This window comes from Trematomus bernacchii, unplaced genomic scaffold, assembly GCF_902827165.1.
Source record: "Trematomus bernacchii unplaced genomic scaffold, fTreBer1.1, whole genome shotgun sequence".
In the NCBI taxonomy this organism is placed as follows: domain Eukaryota; kingdom Metazoa; phylum Chordata; class Actinopteri; order Perciformes; family Nototheniidae; genus Trematomus; species Trematomus bernacchii.
This window is the reverse complement of record NW_022987656.1, coordinates 165643-192464: the sequence shown is the minus strand read 5'-3', so window position 1 is coordinate 192464 and position 26822 is coordinate 165643. Positions and strand designations below refer to the sequence as shown.

Below are 26822 nucleotides of genomic sequence, written 5' to 3'. Positions count from 1 at the left end.
TAACGTTAGTTCGTTAGCTGCACAACCTATTAAAGGCTCAACCTCACATGACAAAAGACATTGGTGTTCATGTCCAAGGCAAGTTGCAAGCCTTTATTTATGTTGTCGAGTCCAACTAATAAAATGTCTGGATCAAATCCAAGTCATTTGCCTTGAATCCACGCCTGTTTTTTTTTTGTGTCATGTCATGTGAACAAATGCTTTGGTAAGTATATACAAGTACTTTAAGATTAAAACATGAATTCAATGATTAACCTGAGCAGAAGGCTGGAGATTTTCAGCTCTGGTTCTTTCTTTCATGAGAAATGAAGGCATCATTGTCCTGATTTAATTACATCCATTTTGAACAAACATTACCAGCATTAGAGATCCCTTTTATATTCAGAAAATCAGTAGGACAGACTTGTTTAATGAAAATGAGCATTACTTCTTTATGGTAAAGAATCAGACTTATTGCTAATCAAATGAAAAAATCTTTGTTAATCATACTGATCTTACCTTGTGCAAAATCCTCTAAGAGTGTGAGGTCATCATAAATGACTGCGCTGTATGACTCCAGTAAGTTGCCTGAAATAGGTATGACTGGACATGTAGAAAGCTGGATACACTGTAACCATCATCTAAATCCTAAAAATAGAAAGCCCTTGGAAACCAAGTACTCTATCTATGTGCCAGTAAATATCAATTTGTGGTTAATGATGTCCACACCCTGAAACACCCAGAGAGCCAAATGTAAATATTTGAACTTGACCTTTGGTTTATGACATCAGCATTACTGTTAAACTCCAGTAACACCCTGTCTCGGCTCAACTTGTTTTCTGTTTCTGAGGAGGTGTCTATGTGCATATCTACATGGATGCATTTTTAACAAATGATTTGCTTTCTAAAGGAACTTGATCAAAATAAAACATAAATATTGCCATTTTATGTATTTAACTTAAGTTAACCATTTTATATGTCTTACTCTGGAAAGGCATAAAACAAAATACACCACGACTTAGAACACTTAACAAACAGAACAGGATCTGTCATATATTTATGTATATATGTATGTATATATACCTTGTTAAATTCAACATGTATATTTTCTACTTTCTTGTTCATTTCTAGTCTTTGAACTTTTATTGCACAATGCCATGTCTTTTTTATGCTGCTGCAATGCAAAAATATTCCAAATTGGGATCAATAAAGTACTTCTTATCTTATCTTATGCTTTATAATAAAAATACAGCATTATATCACAAATCAACAACAAGGGTGAAGATGGTGTGCATGTGCAGGCTGTGCTATTGCAGCATTGTTATTTTGAACAAACAGTTACCTCACCCTGTCTACACACACCTAAGCCACACCTGTAGCTTCCAGTGTAGCTCCATACTGAACGTGATTGGTGTCAGGACTCAACTGATTATGTGTACCCTGTCAAGATTGATTTTTCTGTGATATCTGATCCCTTGATTCTTGCGTGATCTCTCGACATTGCAAGAATCGAGCTGCGGTGCAAGGTAATGCCTTTTCTTCAATCAATTTATTTCATGAAGAAGGGCTGTTGGTTGAAAATTAAAGGGAATTTCAGTTTTTCAGTTCATTGTCAAACATATTATGTCTTTGCCCTTGAAGTCTTTTGACTGAGCTCAAACCAAAACCAAACACGCAATCTTAGATTTGTCAGTCCTCTATACTTAGATGCATTCAATGATAGAGGTCTAGATCTTATTGTTCTTGAAAGTACACAGTGTCTCTTTTGGTTGCATCATTTTAAGCATTGCTACCAAGCGGCAACCTCTGGGTCCTAAACTTCAATAGAAGTCAGGTTCTGTAGAAGTTTATGAAAAAAAGGCACAAATTCTCACTCTTTTCTTATTCCCTCAGCTAACATTCACCTAATAGTTTGATGTTTTTCTTCATTACAGGTTTAATTATTAGCTCAATGATGGTCCAATTTGGTTGACAGGCAGTTACCAAAAGATTATTATGATCAGGTATTGGCTGTGTTTATTTCGTAAAAAATGTATCCTTTCACAAAGTGTTAACAACTTCTAAAAAATCTAAAATGTTGGTCCCTTTAAAATATCATATCATATTGGTTCCAAAATGCCAAGATGGTGACAACCAAAAAAACATTAAGATGGGGACAGATTAATTAAGCAAAAAGCTAAAAATGGAAAATGTAACTGTTTGCATTAAGGACATCGAATAAAGCCGCAATTGTGATAAAGGTCAAAGGGTTAGGTTATTGGTTTCCATACAGATGTCAAGCGCTTTTTGTGTCATACATCCTCACCTCCATTCACTGACCCATCCCTTGCAGCTACACACTGCGTTGACAGGCGGGTTGTCAGAAAGGTCGTGCCCCGAGGTGCAAGAGTCAGGCGTTCTCCATCATTCCTTTTCGTGACACAGGACTAGTGGCACCAGATCCTGGCCTCAAGACGAGGTGCTTTGCCACAACACAAAACGTGATCTCCTTGACCTTTTATTTCTTTCACTTTGTCTTTGCTGTATGACAGCTCCTATCTTTCTGCCTCCTCCTCCATGTTTTTTCATTTCCTATTGAAATGTTCTGTTACGCAGTGCTGCCATGCTATGCTAGTAATTCTCAGAGGTGAGACTTTATCGGAGGCACCTCAGTGCACTCACATTCCATCGATGATGACACACATTTGGCCTATGAAGTCTTGCTTCATCATATCATAACTAGGTGTGGGACCATATGCAGTGACTAATGCCACAGAATGCCTCTGACGCTGGTGAATTGATAATTGTTTGCACAAGATAAACATATTCCTCACTGTAACTGAGTCATTTCTTGCATCATGATGTCATGGCAAACATGCATTCGGAGAACATATTTTATCACTGTGTCTCATCTCAATGGTAATGACACTTGTTCGTATCTGATTATCTTTTTTTTAGTTTGTACAGTATTTTGTTTTATTAGTGTCTTACATATGCTGATAAATCCTACATTATAACCGGTAGATTTGTTGCCCAATAGAGTTTATTTTTCGTATCTGTCTGCCTGTTGGAAGAAAAAGCCCACCCCCTTTTTACTAAAGTTCTTTATATCCTCATGAGTAAATATAAATAAAGCACTCATCTTCTATATCAGGAAATGTCACGTGCCTTTTAAAAGACATGCAAGATACAGTAGGATGCTTCCATCACCTTCTTTTGAAGTGTGGAAGTCAATGGCAGCAGATTATTTAAGGAGATGAAGGAAGGAACTGTAGAATCCTCAGTGGAGTTGGTGAATTAAAGAGGAATCACAGCCTGGGGAGGGGGGGGGGGTTGGTTAGAGAGCGCAGAGCTCAAATCCACTACCTAATGCTCCAGTGACCCCAATATGACTCCCTGATACCAAAGGTCATGCCCGCCTCCTGTCTCCCCTCGGCGAATCTGCGACTCACAATCACCCACCATAGCCCCCCCCTCCCACCCCATCACCACCCACACTGCGTCGAAGATTCCCACCCACCTGCTTGTACCCCCAGCTGAGCATCAGAGGCTTCCAGCGTAACATTCTCCTGAGACCATCCCCCCCTCATCCTCCTCTTCTTCCTCCGCCCCCCCCACACTTCTCCACGCCCCCATGGAATTACTTCTATCTGGCCTACTTTCCGCCCTCGCTCTACATCAAGTTGTACATTATCTATATGTTGGCAACACCTCCAAATGTTCTCCTTCATAATCCTTTGTTTGTTTTTCTCTGCGTTCGACCCCAGTTTTATTCAGCTTTCATTTAACTCTCAATTCCTTGTCCTTCTGTGCGCCTTTCTCTGCCTTCTGTTGGCTTTTTATTAACACATTGGTGGCTTCAGGGTGAAATTGTGTCCCTATATGTTGCCTGTCTGTGCTCATTTGTCTTGGCTTTTGCTTACCCTTGGCTTACCAATGGCTTGAAAGAGCCTCACATTACTGAAGAATTCGGCTGTTTTTGTCCAAGTGTTCCTTCTCCGCTTCCTTTTCTGTTCTCTAAAGCAATTTACAAAAACTTGTGCATGTCAAATATAATATCCTTGTGCATTGAGTGGTTTGTGGTAGGAAAAATCGGTTTGTGGTAGGAAAATCGTCTTGAAAAATAAATGTCTTAGTTTCACTTAGGTTACTTAGGCAGCGCCCAATTTAGGCGCTGCAGTAGTTCAAACGACCAAATTAGACTCATTAACGGTGCAGTGGGACAAAAACACCCTGCAACACTGTCAGTGAAGCACAATTAATGTAATTACAATTATCACCCCCAGTAAATGCCAAGATAACGGAAGTGCGTTCGGCCCTCTGCTCAAAGTCTTGCAATGAATGCTCATGGCGTTTTTATATCAAATCTCCAGTCAGATAAGATTGGTAGACATTAGAATGAATTGTTCTTGTAAATTTGAGATTTGAGATGTAATACCGTCACCACATGGTCTATAAGTCACATGAAACTTGCATTATAGGTCACACCGTATTGTGTCATCAGTACGAACATACTACACTCATTCATTCATTTCTTCATGCGCGCAGGCATGCGGTTATCCACATGCTAACACACATACTTGAGTCACCCTTGTGGCTCGCAGCCCTAGCATCACACACTTGATATTCACACAGACGGTACAGATCATTGCAGTGACATGCTATTAGTGACACACTATCACTGACACTTGGCCACAGTCACACATATGACTCGTGTTTCGGTGAAATAATGATCGGCCTGCTTAAGTGTCTCAGTGGCACATCTGTTGGTCATCTGCCAGTTATTGTCACAAAGATTACTGTGGAGAAAATTGATATTTCAAAAGATCTGTAGAGCGCTGAAATGAAAAAACGTCCTTTAGTGATTTCAAACATATAGAATGGTTGGCATTATTGCACTAGGATGTTTACATACATGTTAGCATCTTTTTTGTACAGGTTGTATCAATCTTTATTTCTATGACTTAGTAATAAGTGTCTCATTGGTTCTCATTTCCAAGAAGTGGAGGCTAAGCGTGCAGGTTGTTAGGGTGGAGACTCCTATTACACAAGTGCTGGGATTTAGCAACACACAGCACAACTTGTTCTCAGCTTCTTTTATTTACATTAAACTGGATCAGACAGACTTATTGAATGTGAGGTGAGGTGTGATCTTTATTATCGTCTTTCTATAAATTAATTACTGAAATTGCCCCTAGTGTATTTACTTACCCAAGTAAAGTAAGTTAGTTTCCATTTCTGATTCAACTATTGTCGCTTTTGAAGAACCTCTGTTTAGTCGTAACATTTCAAAGGCCTTCCTTAAAAATTGGAAACACAGCTTCTTACATTTTCTTAGAACGCCCTTGTCAACCTTCCTTTTGTTTCAAATTGAAATGGTTTTATTTACGTGAGACAGAAAAATGCAAAGGGAAAATAAACATGTTTCCATTTCAAAGCTATATTTACAAGATAACTATGAATTAGTATCACTCCAATGCCTATAGCCTATACGATTTTGATAGAAATAAGTTTCACTCTGTGTGTTTCAAACTAAATGCAGTAGGCCACATTCACTCGCCAATTAACTTGGGAACATTCTGTCTTTGTTGCCACACCCCTCAAACTTGACTTGCACGAACAGAAGTTTGTTCTTTTTCTTCAGTTTCCAAACACACCCTATATACAAAGCTTTTGTGACTGCGGCAAAAGGGCAGTGTTTAGGTGTTGGCAGCATGGGTTCAGGTGGAACATCATGTGCTCTCTAATCTCTCCACTATTGTCCTATGTTGTGAAACAAAACTTCCTGCTTAATAATCCACCATGGCTGTCTTAGATCAGTTTAAGCATGGGCTGAGAGTTTGTTGGTCAGATATTTCAGAAGAGGACATCGGGCCTCTTGGACATGCGTGCCAATTGGGTTGTGGTGACTTGTGCTTGCGTTTGCATATTCAGTATTTTGAGGTGGAGGGAGCGGGATCATCATGGCCCCTGGGGTACACTACATCTCTGCTCATCCCCTCCCCACAAGCAGCAGCAGTAGCAGCACATCATTAGGAACAATATCCTCAACTCTCTTTCTCAATCAGAACATTTCATGTCATGCAATGAGACATTTTGGCAGCTGCCACCTTGACCCGTTGCTTTCCCGCCCTCGGGGTGGATGGCGTAAGTCTCCGTCAAACTTATGAAAAGGCTGGCACAAACACAGTATGTCTGAAATCCATTCACTATATTATGTTGTAGGACTCCAAGTTTTTTATTAACATGTCATACTGGTCAGTGCTTTTGGTGCGGCCAACGGTTTTGACGTTATTTTTGGAAGAAATGTCCTGCCAAGTTTACAAAATAAGATTCCTAGAACCTCCTTAGTTAAAACTTATGATTTGATAGATGATATTTGATCATTCACACACTTACAGAAACTACATTAAGGTGGCTGAGAACAGGTCATGAAGTTCTTGTTCTTTTCTTCTCATGTGAATAAATGGTTTCACAAATTCTCCAAAGAAATCAGAGATTATAGGGCTTATTAATATAATTAGATTGCAAATTGACTGTGTGTTATGATTAGTTACAAACAGGTAGAGACAGGATGAAAAGGCATATTGTAAAGTAATGCCTTGAAGTTAAGCTGCACTCAACCCAAATCAGGTGATGCAGTGTTAAACGTAAGGTTGTGTGGCGGTGTGGGAGTGTCACTTAATTACTGGCACATTTACTGTACACCCAGGCACCTGCAGAACTATCATTGTCGTTTTACTCCCTCATGACAGCGTTGTACAGCTCTGGATCGCAGGTTACCTGATTGGCCATTGCAGCGTGATATCTGTCAACTTTTAGCCGCAGGGCATCAGGGTTTATTCCTGCATCCCCCAAAAATACTTCTCCTACTTAAACAAACAACAGGACTGGCGCCTGATTTGTTGTGAATTCAGCCTTACTGGCACACACTATTTGATGGGCTTAATGGACTGCAATAGCTCACCAAGTAGTACGGACGAACAACGGGCCATTGTTTGAACTGCTTTTACCTCTTCATTATCAGGGAAAATTAACCCATCTGACTTTTTTCCACCAAAAAAACACAAATATATGCATATTTTATACAAATGGCTTCATGGCTCACAATCAACAGATGGATATACATTTGAACTGTAACTTATGACATTTAGAATAAATCAACTTATGACATTTAGAATAAATCATATACCATAGACCATATACCATATCATCTTGATATTATACTGTGGTTGATCAGTTTGCTTTCATACCCCAATAACCCACACCAGGATCCACTTGTAGTCGGTCAGACTCACATTTTCAAGCAGTCCATCTCCGGATTTTTGGTCTGTATCAACATTAAATTGACAGCTTTCACACCAGCCCAAGTTAACTTTATTAACCAAGGGTCAAGGATTTATTTTAACAGAACCAAACAGGTCAGATTAGAAAGCACCCTGAGTTAGCCTTGATCATCAAGTGACCCTAACCCAGCGTTTCTCAAAGTGTGGGGGCGCAGAGATGCGAATGGACGCGATGAACGGGAGATTATTATTATTTTTTTGTTTTTTTTTAATAAATCTTTTGGACCTCAGGCCAGAATCGAACCTGGGTCCTCGCGGGTGGTAGTGGACTGTTACAGCCGGAGACTCGCAACGGCGGTGGACTTTCACAGCGCCGCTGCGCCGGACTCGCCAGAGCCGGCGGTGCCTCTCAACGGCGGGTGTTTGCGGCGGGTGGATGCGGTACCGGCGGATGCATTAATTCATGGTTTTTACTAACCGGTATCATCTTGTTGTAGTTGTAGCCCCCTTGCCAGCGATTCTCTCTATAGTTTAGCAAACTCAGCCCGACTCAGCCCTGTTTGTTGGCCCCGATAGAACCACGATTTTGTCGGGCCAGAAAAGAGGTGAAAAAGTAGCCCCCTGTCGGAACTAGGCATAGTGGAAACGCAACCAAAAACGGGCCCGGCACGACACGCTTAAACCGCGCTCCGCGCCATGGTGGAAATGCGCCATTACAGACATGTGTAAAAATCTCTCATACACACAACAGCGTTGCAGTCGGGAAGAAAAGCAATGTGGAGCGGCACCACTTCATTTAACCGTGACACTTTTCGAAATCCCGTGTCCCCCCACTTTACAAATAGGCCTATGTTTATTTTATTTTTTTAACGGAAGCCGTCATCGCCACGGAGGAGCACACAGCCTCTGTGAGCGAGCGAGCGAGAGAGAGAGCGCGAGAGAGCTAGAGAGAGCACACCTTTATCTATTTAATATAGCCTAGTTGTAAAAAATAAACTAAGAAATCATTCCAATGTGTACTATAGGACAATAAAAAAAAAAAAAACAGTTTAAAAGGGCAGTGATTAGTAAAATATGCATAAAGAAAAAGAAAGAATACTAACTAGGTAACATAAGATAAGAATAAACAAGTTTAAATGATTTGTTATTGGTTGTGATCATATTCTAAAGATGTTTGGATTATTGAAAAGTATACAGCTCCCTTTCGTATGAGTGTTGAGAGCTGTATCCATCAATTCATGTTGTGCTCAAAGTGCACCAGGTGATGCATTTAAAGGTGGGGTAGGTAAGTTTGAGAAACCGGCTCGAGATACACTTTTTGTTATATTCCATGGAATGCTCTTAACATCCCGATAGCAATGAATATCTTAAGTGCTTTGACAAAAAATCCATAAAAAAATGTCATCTGTGGAAGCCGTAATACTGTAAAAAGCACGACCAATCATTTTAGCCGGCCCGGCTAAAATAACTGGATGGCCTACCTGCCTGTCAGTCTTCCATCTGTGCACAAACTTATCCCGTGCCCTCATTGGTCATGTGCGCGTTCGTGTGTGTTGGAGGAGGGGCTCTATAAGGAAGTGGCAGATTTTTTCCGGCTGTGTATTTTCAAATTCTAGCGTACTCGAGCCGGTTTCTCCAAAATTACCTACCCCACCTTTAACTTCAACATTTAAAAAAAAATCTTCCCGGGGGTGCATTGCCCCGGACCCCCCTAGAGGATGTGAGGTCCACCCCCAAATAAAGCAGGTTCAAATAATTAAATTGCATACATTTTCTTTTAGTAAACACTGAAAACGGGTCCCACAGACCCAAACAGCACACAAAGGTTAAAGGTCAGCATATCATAATGTTAAAATGTGCTAAATATATACACTGCAAAAAACAAAAAAAAGAGGAGTAAAAGTAGCTCACGACTTGTTTTATTTTTTGAAAGTAGCTCTCATCCTAAAAAAGGTTGGAGACCCCTGTTATAGAATGATACATTTGACCATTTTAAGCTTGGCCTACCATTTTATTGGAGCGATGAGGAACAGGTGGGGCTTGAAAAGGCCCACCTGTTCAAAGTGGGGAATGACAGAAAAGGTTTGAGAACCACTGCCCTAACCCATGTTCCAGAGTTCTTCAAAATGTCTTACCTGACTTCCAGCCGCTGCCTTGTACTCATTGTGTGTCCAGCACATGTACAGGGGCACTCAAAGCCGCTCGCCTAGAAGCTGGACATGTCCTTGCACAACAACCATGCTGTCAATCAATCGCCCCATTACGTTGGGCATGACATTTAAAGTTGGGCGAAGAAGGCGGACAAAGTGCCCTTACCTCCTCCGTACGAGCCCTGCAGTAGAGCCCCTGTGTAGTGTTCGCGGATGAGTGTGTTTGTGTGTGTTGTGACTTTGGCCAGCCTTGGTCTGGCATAAGGACAGCTGTCACATCTCCAACCTGTCACATGCAACACAGAGGAGATGCCAGAGGCCGGGGCATCAGGACCCAAGGAAAAGGAGTCTGTGCGTGTGTGTGTGTGTGTGTGTGTGTATGTGCGTGTTCATGTGTCTGAAAGAGTAAGGCGGACAGAAGACGTGGGGTGGTGGCCACGTGAAAGGCTTTGACTCCGAGGCACCCTCTAACCTTGATGTCCACACGCTCGCGCACTTTAAACCCGCTTTCTGAAATCCAGTCCTTGAGCATTTGAGTCACTTATCCCCCAGAGGTGTGTAGTAAATACTGCTTTGACGTTGAACCGCGAACCCTTCAGGACCCCCCCTTGTCTTGCACTCCTCTAACCCGGGCCATTTCAGTGCTCATTACTTACCAAAGAAGAAGTCTCTTCATTAAGGGTCCTGCCTGTGGCCTGCGGAGGAAAGGCTTTTTGTAATGTCCCTACTCGACTAACTCTTTACATAAGCAAGCAGCAGTTGCCCTCAAGTGTATTTGGTTAAAAGGGCTTAAGATGTGTGTATGTGTGCACAGAAACATTAATGGCCATTTGGGGGCTTTTATTTCCTCACAGAGCTCTTCTGTTTCAATTTAAGTAATGGTTTCAATGCAGGCAGGTTCAAAGGTCAGCTTTTGTTCTCATTAGGCTATCTATTCACAGCTTCCTGTATGGATTTGCAAAGTTTTGGAAGAAGAGAATCCTGAGAGACGTTTTAAAATGCCTCTAATTTACAACCGCTAAGCAAGGCCACCCCTGGCAGTTAAACAGCTTCAGAGACACAAAGATTTGTTTTGCTCTTAGTAGTCATTCAAAGCTACAATATTTTAAAAATGAAGTTATAAAAGTTGCATTGCCTTGTGACATGTGTCTATCTATTACATTAATTTCCCCCTCAGGATGAATTATAACAACCTTGGTGACGTTTCCCTCTGAGCATTCACAAGGTCAATAGATTATAGTCATATAGAATAATACATTGAGACATCTGCTCGACTGTACTTTGTGTTTAGTGCTAATTACGTTATTTTCATATGTTAAATATGAAATTAAGATAGTAAACTTGGGAGAACATTATAGATGGTCAATATCATTATGTTACTTTTCCCTAACCCCTCCTTCAAAGTTTGAAATACATGTGGTGGTGTATAGTTATACAAGGGCAGAATAAAAGAAACATTCTCTACATCGTTTCAGCACATGAATTTAGAATGGCAACAGCTAAAAGTTAAAGGTTCTGCCTTTTAGTTTTTGTGTGTTTGTTTCACTGATGCAATATGACTTGTGACAGCTCTCCGCTGTCCACAGCTGGGACAAAAGGAGTCTGAATCATTCCTCAAAAAGGCTCTCCCTTCTGCAGCGCCCTCAGTGAGACCCAGTCCAGCCGGCACAGAGCTGTCCCGTGTTCTTCTTCTGGCCCTCTCACCTTCCTGTTGCTTCTCATCCGTCTGTTTACTCTTACCCAGTCCAAAAGAAGCATCCATTAAATCACCTTTAGAGATGAGAACGGGACTTGACAGCTACAAACTGGAGCAAAACAATCTATTCCCCAAACCCCACGCCCACCCCGGCCCCACGCCTGTTCCTATCTGTCCCATATCGTCAGCGGCAGAAGCCTGCGAGCGCTGCTGTGAGACAGAGAGCAGTTCTTGTTTACTGATGCACACTTTATTGATGTGAGCTGATTCCATCAGGCAACACTTTTGGATGCCACACACTGTCTTTCATCGCCTCCCTTCTACTCTTTAATGTATCCGCCACGACAAGGCAGACTGCGTGATCGTCAGATAGCAGAGCTTAAGCATGTGCTATAAATGTACTGAACTGTTTTTAATTAACCTTATAGTGGTATTCCATGTTTGGTTGTTTATTTCTTAAATTAAACACAAATCACTCGATTACATGCAGGAAAATTATTTCCACTCCACTTCGGGAGAGAATGTTCAGTGAAGGAATTTCTCTTTCCGTCCACTCAGCCGTGTTTTTCTCAAACCATGGGTCAGTTTGGTTTCCTGATCGGCAGAGTGTGTGTAATTAGCTAATAAGCCTTGCCACGTCTGAGGCTGCCTCTGCTGCAAACCGGTTGCCTCCGTCCATCATGTGTGGTGGTTAGATTTCCTCTCACCAAGGCAGGGAGCGATTATAACAAATGGATGAGTTCAAACCATCTGTAAGACATCTGATTAACGACGCCGAGCCTCTGTCGGGAGACACGGCCCGGAATGGTACTTGATGTGGAATTGCACTAATGACAGTGCCGGAGAAGTAGCCATGCTCTAGGAAAAACATCACAAAATGAGAAATTAGAACCTTGGAGAGACAGATGAGGTTTGTAGTGAGCAGCTCCGGGTGGCCTCTGCATCCATCTCACACATGATTTGATTGGTGCTCCCAGTCATCAGCTCAGACTCATAGTGCAGCTGTTGAAGCTAATGTGGCATGAAACAAAACAGATGTTTCTTCTGGTGTCTTTCCCCTAGCCTCTCTATCTCTTTCAACATGTTAAGGGCTTGCACACTTGTTGTACACACACAGTAGTGTATGATCCCGACGTTCGGTTTTGAATCGTGTCTTAGATTGATTCTCCATCTGCTAGGGCAAAAGCTGCCTGCCTACAAACGGAAGATGATGGGTACTTATATGGATAAGTGACTACCTTGAAACATGGAACCAACGGACATAGGAAAAGGAATCGGTATCCTTCAAACAATGTTCTTCACTAAAGTCCTCCCGCATCATCATTGGTGGAAATCGGTGCACCACTTCTACTCATTTTGTTGCTTTCAAAAGTTGACAACTGTATGCCCTTCATACAGCCTTTAGCCAGATGTGAAATTTGAGAAAAGTACAATGAGTGCCAACTCTATGAATGCCCAAGGAGATACTGTCCAAATATTATTATCCCCATTTGAACCATTATTCTGTAATACTCTTTTCTGTGATGCCAGGCCTTTGTTTTGCCCCTCCCTTTTACGTGTGGCATTACGAACAGGTACACTTTTGCCTGTTCTTGTAACCTACGTCAAGTCCAGATGTGAGCAGTACAAGGCATTCTGTCCATTCAATCCACTACGACTCTGACCTTTGTTTGTCCAACCAGCTGTCTGTCAGGAGGAGCTAAGGTTGGATGAACTCTACAGACCTAACTGTGAAGATATATAGTTTTCATTCAGGATCCAACAAATGATTCATCATTGCTTTATTTATTCATTCACTGATTGATTCTGCTCAACTTAGAGAGCGCTGGTGAACCCAAATTCATAAGGGGGCCTTAATTCAGTATTACAGACAGTAAGGGTGGTGTGATTTAAACATCTGTCTGTTGAGATTATGCCTTACCAAATCACACAGAAGGAAAATAAAAATATTTTGAGTGGCAAACAAACCCTTGGGGCCTAGTTGGAGTCAGTGTGGATTGATACATTTAATATAAAAACAGTGTCATGTGTTCCGTGAGAGGGGATACCGACAAACATCAGAAACTCTTCCTTTGCTTTCTACAGTATGCGGATTTCCTTTAAATGTGTCGACAACCCTAAAACGTGTTCATTTGATTCTTACCCCGTCCTTAACTCCGACAGTCCAAAGAAGTTATTCCCAGCGATATTGCTTTTGATAAATAACCCTACCAACGTTTGCTTTCTCTTTCTCAGGACACAGCGTTGGACCCTGGAGAGGATGTGGCCCTTCTCTCAGTGAGCTTCGAGGATGCTGAGGCTACACAAGTCTTCCCTAAACTCTACCTTTCCCCCAGCATCGAACAGTAAGCAACCCGCATCAATATATACCTTTGAATTGTTCCTTTTTGTAGTTAAATCATTGAATGTTTACATGGTGACAGTGTTTTGTGTATGCCATCTGTGACACCACAATAGAAGGACAGCAACGTTTATCAAATTCATTTAGTGGTTTGTATTTAGCTTATTTAACAGGGACAGTGCACAGTTAACTATCTTATGTCTAGTCCCATATAAGTAGTAGTTAGTAGATCATATGTGTGAAGTACTGCAATGGTCAATGGTCAATTTTGACACATGTATGATCTTTCAAAATGTATGGAATTTTACAATACATATTTAAAGGCCATTATCTCACCATTTATTTTGGTTTCACATACTTTGATACAGTTGTCTTTTTCGAAGAATTAAGGCCACCTGTGTCTACCTTTAACCTTCGAGGATACATTTTCTTACATCATGAACGTTCCTGAAGAATTCGGCAAGAATGAAAAAGTGTCCAAGTTTTTTGCCATCACTAAAAAACGACAAGACATCTTTAGAATCTCAGGGAGGGACGAAGGGCAGCCAAAGGTGATGTGGGCTCACTCGCTTCCAATTAGAAGATGTGAGATGTAGCTGATGGATGTGTGTGAGTGTGCTGTAAATCTAGCAACATATTATGTCATTGTTAAAAAAAAGTCCCACATCCCAGTGTCTGGACTCATCGGTCGTTTCCTCAAAAACAATAAGGGAAGAACAAAAAATGAGATGGATGACACACATCGTCTGAGCTAGGGGATGACTGGATGTCTGCAGACATCTGGGGTGTTAACAGTACCGTGTGTGTATGTGTGTGTGAGTCTGTGGGCACTGTGTGAGTGGGTACTTCAGTTTGTGTATTCTCTTTGTCTGTTTGTCTTGCTAGATTTAGTGTGTGTGCATTTGTCAGTTTACATTTGGGCACGTGTGTGTGTGTTTAGATGCATGCAGGCTTGTGGGTTTTCAGATCCCGAATGTATGTGTCTGTTTTCATGTGTTAGTGTGCATGCACCAGTATTAGAATAGGCTTTTCTCGACACAGTCTTTGTAGGTGTGTATGTAGATTAGTGTGTGTGTGTGTGTGTGTGTGTGTGTGTGTGTGTGTGTGTGTGTGTGTGTGTGTGTGTGTGTGTGTGTGTGTGTGTGTGTGTGTGTGTGTGTGTGTGTGTGTGTGTGTGTGTGTGTGTGTGTGTGTGTGTGTGTGTGTGTGTGTGTGTGTGTGTGTGTGTGTGTGTGTGTGTGTGTGTGTGTGTGTGTGTGTGTGTGTGTGTGTGTGTGTGTGTGTGTGTGTGTGTGTGTGTGTGTGTGTGTGTGTGTGTGTGTGTGAGCCAGGTATGGGCCCACTCTGACCTCAGGGCCCCACGGTCTGGGCTTTCGTGCTCGGAATAATCTCGGGCTGATGTTTATTTACAAGCACACGCCCCGTCGCACAAGGTTAAGAGACCTCTGCTCCACCACCACCACTCTTTCTCGCTCTCTCTCCTCCTCATCCTCCTGTCTGCCCATGTTCCTGTTTCATCCTCGTCTCCATGCTCCTCTGTGGCTCCTCTGTTCTGTACCTTTCTCTACTTATTTTTATTATTCTGGAATACTCAAATCTTACCGTCTCCTGCCATTTTCATCCCATGTTTGCAAATTATATTTTTTTGATTTATATTCTCTCACTCTTTCCTGGATAATTGCCAAAGCAGATACATGCACACACATATGCGCTCTCCAAATATGTAAACATAAACAGTGACAGGTTCTTATCCAACAACAACTGCAACAAAATACCCTAATTACTCCACACAATACAAAGGTCACCTGCTTCCTTTTCTTTTTGTACTGTGTTTGTGTGAACGCACACCTAAACAAGAAAGACCTTTTAAGAGCAGAACTGAAAATAACTGCCGAGGTGTCCTAGAGCAAGGCACAGAACCCCCAACTGCTCCCTCGGGCCAGAACACCTGGCAGCCTCTTCGCTCTGGCCCCTCTCCATAAACCAGGCTGTAATCAGACCTCATGTGTATAGGTCCTATGCATGTGTGTATTTGTGCTGTGTGTATACAATAACAGAGTGAAAAACTGAATGTCCCCTTGGGGAGTAATACAGGGTCATCGTCTTCTTCTTCTAAAAGTCCTTAGTAACTTCATCATTGGTGAATCCGCAGTTGACTTCTAAATGATCAGATTCCTCGTTTGGTTAACAAAATGAAAAGTCCATAACCCTAAAGATATTCTGTTTAATATCATATAAATCCATATTTGAGGACATCATATACTGCCAATTTTGCATTAAAGATTTCTTAAAAATGTGTGAATAATCAATTAAAAAAACAGTTGCGTATTATTTGTCTTTTGATCAATTAGTCCAATAATTGTTGCATCTCTATTAACAAGACACGATTCTACTCCTCTCCGGGTAGCACAACAGACATTTCAGACAATTCATGTGTGTTTTTACTGTAGCATTAAAGGGGCCCTATTAGGCTCATTTTCAGGTTCATATTTGTATTCTGTGCCTCTACTGTGACTTGTTTTCATGCTTTAATGTTCAAAAGGGTCTTTGCAGAGCATTTACAAGCACAAAGACCTGTATAACACACTATAGGCAAGGGCCCAAAAAGCAGAATTAGGCCTCTTTAATCTTCTATTCCTATGTGTTGTCTCTGTGGCTTATTTCCCAAGCATCCTTGATCCTACCATTTGGCCGTGTTTAAACAAGGAACGTGCTGTATTAAAGGACACCTTCCTGCACAGAAAACCCACTTGGTTGAAGAGGCACTCCAACAAGAGAGCTGTTGTGGCGTTAAAAATGGGCAGAATACCTCAGGCTTTCGATATGTGTGTTCATTGCATATGTCTGCATGTTTTATAACGGAGCAGTGTGTGTATGTGTGTGTGAGGGAGACTGACCTCGCCACAGTTGCAGACCAGACTGAGGCAGCAGTGTTAGGGGCTCTCCCCCCTCCGACCAGTTGCGTGAGGAGAACAGACAGAAGGAGGCTAAAGCAGAGCGCAGAGCAGGAAGTGGGGAAGCTACGGTGCAGGGGATGGAGAGGGGATGGAGAGGGGTGGTTGCCGGCGAAGAGGGGTTAGAAAAAGGAAGAAAGCGCTATAAAACAAACCCTCTAAGAAACAACTCAAAATGCTGAGGCTTAAACAGTGCTGCATTTGAGCCAAGCCCTCATTTACCTCCCCTCTTCTCCTGCTGTGTCTTTGTCTCCAGATGTGTGCACATATGCATATCAAGGCTGTGTATGAATATGCTCCACTACATGCTTTTGTGCACCTTTTTGTCAGCTGTGTGGGAGTGTGTTAATTCATGACCCAGGGCGAAAATGAACGTCTTCTTCTCCTACCATTGTTTGATGACAAGCAATTGCATGTGTGTGCGAGTTCGTGCATGAGCGCATTTTGTATTGTATTCACCATGGATGCTACTTAATTTAGCCTACTGATGTGTGTGAGGCAGCCCTTTGCTGTATGCAGATCTTTTACCCTGTTAGTGCATGTCCGTGTCCTTTCTGACCCTTGTTAGTCTTTGGTCTTGTGTAGCTGCCTGTGTTCTCTGCATTGGCTCCAGTGAAGAGGAAAACCCATTTCGTTGCAGTGTTCCTCTGTTTTTCTATCCAGCATTTGATAGACAGCGACATTGTGGAGCATTATAACCCCAGCTAAAGCAAATGTTCACAATATCACATAATGCCAGCATAAAATTCACATCAAAACACTGTGGGAAATTGTTTAAATCAGTTCTCATTTGATGTAATGGTGAATGCAGCAGCTGTGGACAGCTACAGGAATTGGCTCAGCTTTGGTTTTGGCACCACTGGATTTCAGTGTTGTTACAGGCTGTCATATCAACTACATCTATTCAGTGTCAAAATGTTCCCAGGTTCTTTATGTCTGCATTCGTTCTGTCATTCCAGCTTTTAATCAATCATCCTATCATTTTCTTCCTGTCTTTTGGGTTTTTGCATTCATACTCCATCGGTATACTTCCTTCCCTTGCTCCCTTTTCCTGAATACTGCTGACTTGTCTATGCTTGGTTTTGGTAACTGTGTGAAGAGCAGATTTGTATGCTTAAAGTTCAGGTTTTTTTCATGTTACTGCAGTGGTTGTGTATTGAGTTCTGAACACTGCTCAAATGCAAGTCACCTGTACTGAATACTTAATGATGAACGCATCCTACTGATGGAAATTGATACCAATGGTATTATGGATTCTGCTTACCGGTCAAATTTTCGATTGATTCCTTTATCGATTTCCGATCAAAGTTCTATTTGGAAAGAAATAAGGCCTACACATGGTTTAAGTGTCCCTGTAGTTGTTGTATTATAAAAAAGCCTGCCTATGTTAAGGTAACATTAACAACAATAACACAGGACATTTAACCTTAGAGAATGAAGTTCATTGCATTCCTGGAACTTCAGCCCATGTTGCGTCAACTGATGTTACCACATGTTGCTGGTGTTTCCACCCTGACATTATTGTTTTGGGGACATTGCAATCAGGACTGTGGTCATGTTCTTTCATTAAGTAATGCAATGCTTGGACAATTTTTCCTTTCTGCCTTGACTTCTTTGCGTTTCCAGCAAAGTTCTATGTTGTGACCCCCAACTTTTGACAACATGCAACTGTCAGAAAAAACATTTCAACAATGATGAAAGAAAACGATAAACACGGAAGTGTACAATTCTGATGGATTGGACAACCAGTTCTCGTTACACATCCCTAATCTTTTAGAAGTTCACGGATGACTGTAATTGCGTCTTCTGCTAAACCTGCTGTGTGGAAATTGTGTTGAAACATATCTGCTGAAAATGCAGAAAATCACTTTTGATAGTCACAATTTAGATTTTTTTGATTTGATTTATTTTGAATGTGTAAAACAATAATACAAAAAATAATAATGATAATAATGAAATGAAACATGATAATTATTATACGATACAAATTTAAGCAGTGTCAAATTGATAAACAAAAATATGAATGACTTACAAATGATATATAAACAAATGATCTACCTAATTACACATCCGAAAAGGGGTGGGAAGAAGTTTACACTTATTTAATCCCACCCCTCAATTATTAACATATAAATACATGTTTATTTTTTTGATTATTTTTTAGGGATATCCATGGTGATAAACACAAGACATTTATCTGTTAAAGTCTGTTCCTTTACACAACTGCTCTATCATTTCATCTTGAAGTGTGGCACCTCTGGATTTCAGTGTTGGTACACGCTGTCATATCAATTCAGTGTCAAATTCTCCTGGGGTTCTTCCTGTCTTTCCATCTTTATGGAATCTGTATCCATTTTGTCCATCTTTCTCTATCCTGCCATCCCTTCCCTTATCCGTTACTGTTGTCCTGTCGATCACACTTTTTTTAAATCCACTTTTTACCAGTTTTTAACTCTTGCCTCCTTAGTCGTATCTCTCCAACCCATCCTCACCGCATGTCTGCCGCCTGTCTCTTTTCTCTCCATCTCTTTCTCCATTTTTCTATCACTCTCTCTCCTCTGCTGATCCCTCTGGCTGATCCTCAAAGGGAACCGAGAGAGTGAGTGGGACTTAAAAGAGAGAGAAGAGCTGTGCTCTACCCAGCAAGGTCGTCCCTCGCTCGACTGAAAAGCAGCGAGCGCGGCAAAAAAAAACACAACACACGGGAGAAGAGAGCTTTTCCCTCACTCTCCTTTTCTCTTTCCTCCACCTCTCTACTCTTCTCTTTCATCACTCCTGAGTTGTTTGATATCTCACTTTCACTCTCCTTCAGCAGGGGCTCGGATCTAACGTCTCTGAACGCAAACTCGTAAGCCCCCTGAGCTACACGGTTATACCTCTATTCCTATTCCCTCTTCCTCTCCCTTTCTTGCTCTCTGTTACTTTTTCTTCCCTCGTCTTCAAACAGATCATCACTGTAATGTTCTCTGCTTTACAGAGCGGCGAGGGGGAAATAAAAGATGTTGAAATACCCCGACAGACACCCACATTTTTACCAATAATGTACAGTGTGCGTTGACTTGCATCGGCTCATGTCTTTGATGCGACTGTACCTACGTGTGTGCTTCCATTTCCGTATAAATTATTGATTTGAGAAGTCATATCACTGTTATTCTGTACGCTTACAGATTCACCTGCTTAAGATTCAGCGTTCGTTTGTTATATAATGTTTTACAGGCCGGCTAGAAGAAGATGTACTGTGAAAGGCATGGTGTTACGCTGTGTAGCACTGATGATTTGTTTGCCCTTCTTACTCAATTTAACTAGCTGTTTGGATTTATACGTTTAGAGAATGTAAGAAATGTGAGCAGTTATTTTCTTTAAAAAGTAGTGTTGCACTGGAGGTCATCCTATGATCAGATCAAAAAAGGAAGAGTTTATTCTGGTATGTCAGAAAAACAGAGTAGTTATGAGACAGGGCAGTAGTAAGGTCACTGGTATCAAGTGTGTTGGGAGTTTGTTGGCTTGGAGTTATTTTCCAAGGAGACAAGTCCAATTAACGATATGAAAAGCTATCGGATTGGGCAGAGGTTTCCAGAAGATTTAGATAAAACATATTCATCCCTCTGGAATTTCACATCATGAAACATAGATTCTTTCTGTAGTTTTAGAATGTTGGCTTTCAACTTGAGTTGAGCTGACTGTTACATGCAGTACATTAAAGCAGTCTTTATATCTTGTGTATTGAATTATAAAAGTACATTTTGTTTGGCGGGTTTTGTATATCAGAAATATCTTTTATCAGAAATCAGAACTCCTTCATTTGTCCCGCATGGGGGGAATTTACATGATTACGACAGCAGATAAAGTGAAGAAAAATAATAATGGCCAGGTACGTATGTACATGTTATTAATAATACAATTAATACAAAACAAAATAACAGATAAGTACACCATGGTAATGAACGTGAAATTGCAGGAAGTTATATTGCACTTGCATGTATATTGCACAAGGTTTTATATTTACAGACAGTGTTATTGCACATCGGGGGTATTCCAGTCTATGTGTGTGGGGGGGGGGGTCTACCAGGGGCCGTGTTGATTGGACAGTCTGACCACTGCAGAAAGGAAGGACCTGCGGTATCTCTCTGTGAGACATCGTGGGTGAGGCAGCCTGTCGCAAAGACATATTTTAGGTTACTATGTTGACAATATAAGGAAAAAGTTGCAACTTTGGCAGATATGTCCAACATTCTCTCTATATACACTCCTGCTTATTGCTCCAATGTTTACCAGCCTTCTGTGGCCGTAAAGGAGTATTGGTACCACTTTACAATAAGACTACCCTTATAAAGGATTCATAAAGGGTTTATAATTAGGTTATGAATTAGGTTGTAAACACTTTATTAATCCTTAAGAACCATTTATAAATTAGCAGTACAGATAAATGTGGGTTCACTATTTGGCAAGCAACCGGTCACAGTTGCCCTGTTTATCTCATGTCTTATAAAAGCTTATTAATGATTTATAAAGTGTTCACAACCTAATTAATAAATGAATTACAAACTATCCATAAACCCTTTATAAGGGTGGTCTTATTGTAAAGTGGTACCGGAGTATTTATATGATAAGTGGATTTATCCATTAATCATTGGCGGAAAATAATGGCTACTATTTTGATTGTTGATATATCGTCCTATACGATCTATCGTAAAGTAATGTTGTCAGTCGGTTTAAGACGAGAAATCACAAGCTAAATGTTTCACACACTGATCTTTGAGAAACTGATTTGTTAACGTCAACCTGGTAGGACAATCACTGGTGAAATGAATTCATTTTTAACTTTCACACACACTATTATGAAGTGAAATGCTGGATACAGAAATAATCAGATTAGGTTTATTCGCTTTATTTTAGCCGTCTGACAATACAATATATATATATATATATATATATATATATACACAATATGCCTTGCTCAGCCACCTGTATTGATTCTGTTAAAGATATCTCAAATTGTATGTCATTTTTTGTATCTGTTGTTAGCGCTGCAGCAATGAAATGATCATTAGCATGCCTTATTGAGTCATCATTTTAATAGTGAACAATTTGTGTGGTTCATGGGATTGTGTCTTTGCAGCGTGCATCCTTTTTCAGACATTTCTTTTAAATTCAGAATAGACTTAACGTTTTCTTGTTTTAATGGTCTCCTCTCCAACTATTTAGCAACCAGACACACCGCTCTTTACATTTGCTCTTTCTTTCTCGTTTACCTGATTGTACCGTGCCCATGAGATGAGTTGGATACATCTCTCCTTCCCCAGAAAAACCTGCTGTATGGCATAAAAGAATCGAGTGGGCACCGTCTCTGCCCCCAAACCAGATTTAGTAGCCCAGAAAAATCAACACAGAGAGACAGTTTTAGGCTGCAGTGCACTAATGTTTGTGTATCTGCATTTGCCTGTAGGTGCCTGTGAGTTTGTGTGTGTACGTGCATGCCTGCCTGCTGGTGTGTGTGTTTGTGTGTGTGCATGTGCCTGTGTGGGTGTACAGTTTGTGTGTGTCCCTTCTCCAGGGTCTGTTGAGGTGTTTTGTAGCCTTTGAAATTCTTTGCATTTGGATCAAATATTTTTCAAGGTTTTTTTGATCGTCTTATCACAGTCAGAAATTGTCAGTCTGATCAAATAAATTCAGCAATAACCCGGAAACCCACTCAACAGTCGAAGATATCAGTGCAGACACTTCTCTCAGTCTCAAAGCACTCTGCCACTTTCTCCACATCCTCGTGTCCTTGAACACTTCAGCATTGTATTCTTCTTTAGGTCTGTTTAAGTGAGTTCTGTGATGCTGCTTTTACATTGGAAGTAAGTTCTTCTCAATATGTAGGCCATCTTGTATCCCCAGTGGCTGGTATACAGTATGTGTTTATGCTTAATATCTTCACTGAAGTCAAAACGTTAAAATAGCAGGATTGGAAGTTTCATGATGGATTTTCCATTTGAATGAAAGTAAAAGATTCCACCGGCCATAAGACTGTTAAACACCTGAACTAAGAACATCCATAACATTCACCTGTTTGCAACTTACAAATTATGTATCACTTGTATATAGACTCTTGTGGCACTACTTCTATTCTATTTTATTGTATTTACTTGCACTATTTGATCAGTTTTATTGTGTTGCACTGTTGGAGGAGCCTGGGACCTAAGATTGTCATCGACATAACTACACTGTAGCTATGTACGAATGACAATAAAAGCCTTGAAAAATGTGTTGTAGACAAACGTGAGGATTTCAGTCATCAGACGAAGACAAACGAGCTGATTAAACGAACGCCAAGCTGCTTCGAAGATGACCGCCAGACAGCTTTTTTGCGCGTTTTTACTCGTTTCACTCGTTTCACTGACCAAGTCTGTTGGTGTTGGAGAGTAAAATACCTATGCGGATCATCTGGTTAATCGTCCTGAACGTTTTGATGTTAAGTTGTTAGAGAAACAAGGTGAGCAAATGGTAGTAGAAACTCTGCTTGTACGTTTCTACTGCTTTTTTGTGAAACTGCTTTATTCAATGTTTTACAGTTTTTTTTAACACTCTGTTAGTTTGTATTGGAGAGCTAAAGACCTGTACGGATAATTTGGCTACCATTAAAAAGATGAGCAAACATAAGTAGCAAATCTACTCGCAGAAACTCTGTGATGTCTGTGGTCTGCCTTGCAGCAGCAAGCAACACACGAATAATTTGGCTCCGGTTAAAAAACGTTGTGAGCAATGAACAATAAGTGAATCTTTACCAGGAAGTACTGACTGCAAGGATGGCAACGGTGGTGAGTACTGTCTTCCCACGCAACTGCATAAAGTTACTAAGGTTGATATCAACATAGATACCAACGTATAGGTATTTTGTTATTGTTTTGATTGAGAGACCCCTAATAAAGGATTATAAATAATATATTTTATATAAATAAAATAATTGTGCATTTAATTCACTTTTCTGTCACGGCCTGTCTCAAAACTACATAAACCACTTAACAAGCACCAGTGAATGGTGACTTTTTGAATACATTACATGAGTTTATTCAGTTTTAAGCTTTTGTCATCCAGTGATAAACAACAGAGGGTCACGTAGAGCTCACATGGCCAATAGCACCAACCCTGTGATTTTAAGGGTGTCCATTATCATCTGGCCGGGGACAACAGCTGGAAATTAGCAATGTTTGCAAAAAGCTGCCTCATTTACTGTTTTTTGTGACAGTTGATCAATGGGGACTGTCCACGACACTATAAACTAATAAACGTAACTAAACTGCTGCCAAATACATCAACTACTGCAAATGAAGGAATGAAATTGGGCAACCTTATCAGATGCTAGTGAGATTGTGTGATGGTTGCAGCCTGGGGCTTTTTTTATTCAAAATAGATAATGAATAGAGGATCTAAAAACAAGTCTGCACTCCAGGATGGTCACCTCATAACAGAAAGGTTACTGACTCCTGTTGCTACGGGCCTTGTCCAGTCTCAGAGGAATAATAGGATGTTATTTAGTCCAAGCAGTCAACAAGCAGAGTCATATGTGGAACTCTGTGGAGCCTGCAGGCTTTAGGAAACGAAGAAGGCAATCAAAATGGAAATGTTGCTGCTTTGAAAGTCTGTTTGAAATCTCCAAACAGTTCTTCTTGGCCTTATCTTTCACTTTGGGAATGGATCATGTCTGCCCTCTTTCCAATTGAGCTTGTATCTGCTCTCACGCTGTCACTGCACTGTCATACACACACCCTCTCTCACACAAACACACATAAAACCACACACAAATAAACAGACTCGTCACCATCCACCTGAGTCACGGAGGATAATCTCTTTGGTTGATGAAGTCACAGGCAGCCCTGTCACTGTACAGCATGAGTGTGTGTGTTTACATGTGTGCTTTCTACTGTAAATATGTCATACAGTAGGTTGCGTTGCTCAGAGGGGTTGTGTTAGGCAGCATGTCTCCTCGATGACTCCAGTGTGTGTGGGTAGTGTTGAGAGCGATGTCACCAGTGGAGACACAAGAGGCAACTCTTCAGGGGGCCACTTGGAAAATAAAACGGCATTATGTCTCCATTCTGAGCCCACCCACAGGAAGCTCAGTATTTAAAGATTACACTGTCAGTGTGGTAACATCAGCATATTCATAAAGATACCACACCAATTCAGAAACATTGTTTTCTTTATATTTTAAAACTTAGATTCATTGTTATGTGTATTTATATTATAAAAATACTAAAACTATTTAAAAAGCACTTTTCTTACCATGTATGTGTCTCAAATGTATGTACAGTTGCCACACACTTAAACTGGAGAAATTGGCCAAATAATTGGACAATAAAGGACTGTAGATGCTAAAATGTATTGAATTAATTAAAATATGAATGATAATAATAATAAAATAAATAATAATAATAATAATAGTTTAAATAACTATACTAAGAATTACATTAATTATTGTTCAAAAGGTTTTGCAGCGCCCGCTTTAGTATTTGTAGGGTATTCAATACTTTTTAACCAAAAACATGAGGTAACATTGTCTGTATTTAAGTCATCTTAAAATAAGTTCAAAAATAAATATGTTAACATTACCTCTGCAGATTCAAATTTGTCACTTTTAAAACTGTTTTCTTAACTTTATCACCCACAGCAATTCACTAGTAAGGGGGAACTTCACTGATGTTACACTTAAGGTCTGTGAAAACGCTTTTATAGTGTTTAAAAAATACCTGATGGTGTCATCAAGATGAGCTTTTCTCTGGGTTATTGAGACTAAAAATTGTTAACAGAAAATGTGCCTTACAAACAAGGGATGTTGAGTTTGAAAGACATGCTCATTTACAAGGCAGGTGTCAAAAATCCTTCGTATAGGACTAAAAGTATGAAGGTAGTTATGGTGCAAAATGCGAGAGCGTGTAAAACCTGATGTGAGCACTTGCAGAAAAAAAATCTGAGCTTGTGTGCATACATTTACACTTGTATAAAATATCCACGTATCTGTGAACCACATTTGAAGTCACAGAAGAAAAAACATAGTTTTGTAGCTTGTAGAAAAAAAATGAACTTAGTGATGAAATGTTCACTTGCAGAAAAATATATATTTTTTAAATATATTTTCCATTACAACTGCAACTTGGTTATTACAACCTCTCAAATCAGTCATTACAACTTCACGAATCTGCTCTGTGACAAAAGTCAAGGCTACAGTATAAATCGACGAATCGCAGTAGCCTTGACTTTTGCTACACTTCTTGCGATGAATGTGTCGCTAAAGTAATTTTCACCTGTAGATGTGGGGGGAGGAACATGGGGAGAAAGGGGGGTTGGAGTGAAGGGGCGGAGCTATCAGAACGAGGAGGCGCAAGCTCGGGTCAGTCACACAGCCATGCCAGGTCGAACCGGATGACTGCAAGTGCTCACATCAGGTTTTACAAGCTCTCGCATTTTGCAATCTACCTTCATATAAAAGTCAGGATATCTCTTCCTCAACTGCATTTATTTTGATCATTCCTTTTGTTAATTGTTTTGTGAGAGTCCTGAAACTTTATATAAGTTCAATACTAACTCTTTACACCCATGTATTTTCATTTGTTGTCACAATCCTGTTTCATGGTTGTGAATTGTCATAAGTCTTTAAATATAGGGTGACGGTTCGCATATTTTACTTGCTGCCTAATTCCCGTTAAGGTGAAGCCTGTCAAATGTTTGATTCTCATTTTGGCACCACAGTTAAATGTATACAGCCTCCCACAGTAAAACTTGGCTCATGTTCAAGAGATATTTTCTTCTGTCAGCATTTTTCAGTTGAGCTCATTGGGTTTGTTGAAGGTGGAGGCTGAGAACGTACCCTTCTATGATGTTTAAGAACAGTGGGTTACACGGCATATCAAGGTCATGTCTATAATTCATATTAAAGCACACTCATAATACAATATAATGCATTTAAAGAGTTTAAAACCCCTTATAAATATTAATAATAACGCATTAAAGTGTTGCAAGTGGTGACTTATATTCAGCCTTCATAATGCTTTATGTGCTTTTTTTATATTAACTTTTTTTCAAATTACTATTGTCATGTTGGCATGCAGATATAACTCATTATCAACGCTGAACCCAAAATGCATTATGTCCACCACTATCATACTTTATAAACTGCTTTATAAGTTGATATGCATGACTTTGAGAGTTCATAAATAGTTTTATAAAGCCATTTACATGTATTAATGTCTTGTGAATGTGATTATAAGGCACTACAAACATAACCTTCGTATAAAAGTGTTAACAGATAAACCAAAATACTGTATGTTAGGAATAGAAATCAAAGTCACTAAAACTTGCAACTTTAAACAAGTAGCCCAAGGATAAAAACTACGAAACAGAATTGATTAACCATTGTTGTAAATGTGACCACATAAAAAAGTGTAGTGCCCCGCT

General features: G+C 40.3%; 2 protein-coding genes across 3 annotated transcripts in view; one reads left to right on the top strand and one right to left on the bottom strand.

The window, feature by feature from the left end:
* rbks (ribokinase) overlaps nucleotides 1-2518 on the bottom strand; it is an 85087-nt gene extending 82569 nt beyond the window's left edge. Inside the window, exon 1 of the mRNA XM_034135219.1 lies at nucleotides 2285-2518. The gene's annotated coding sequence lies outside the window, so the exon portion shown is untranslated. The remainder of the gene's footprint in view (nucleotides 1-2284) is intronic.
* The window catches only part of babam2 (BRISC and BRCA1 A complex member 2), a 78811-nt gene that overhangs the window by 37658 nt on the left and 14331 nt on the right, over nucleotides 1-26822 (top strand). For both annotated transcript variants that reach the window (XM_034135216.1, XM_034135217.1), the window contains exon 7: nucleotides 13326-13435. In XM_034135216.1, coding sequence (XP_033991107.1) covers nucleotides 13326-13435 — 110 coding nt within the window. The remainder of the gene's footprint in view (nucleotides 1-13325; nucleotides 13436-26822) is intronic.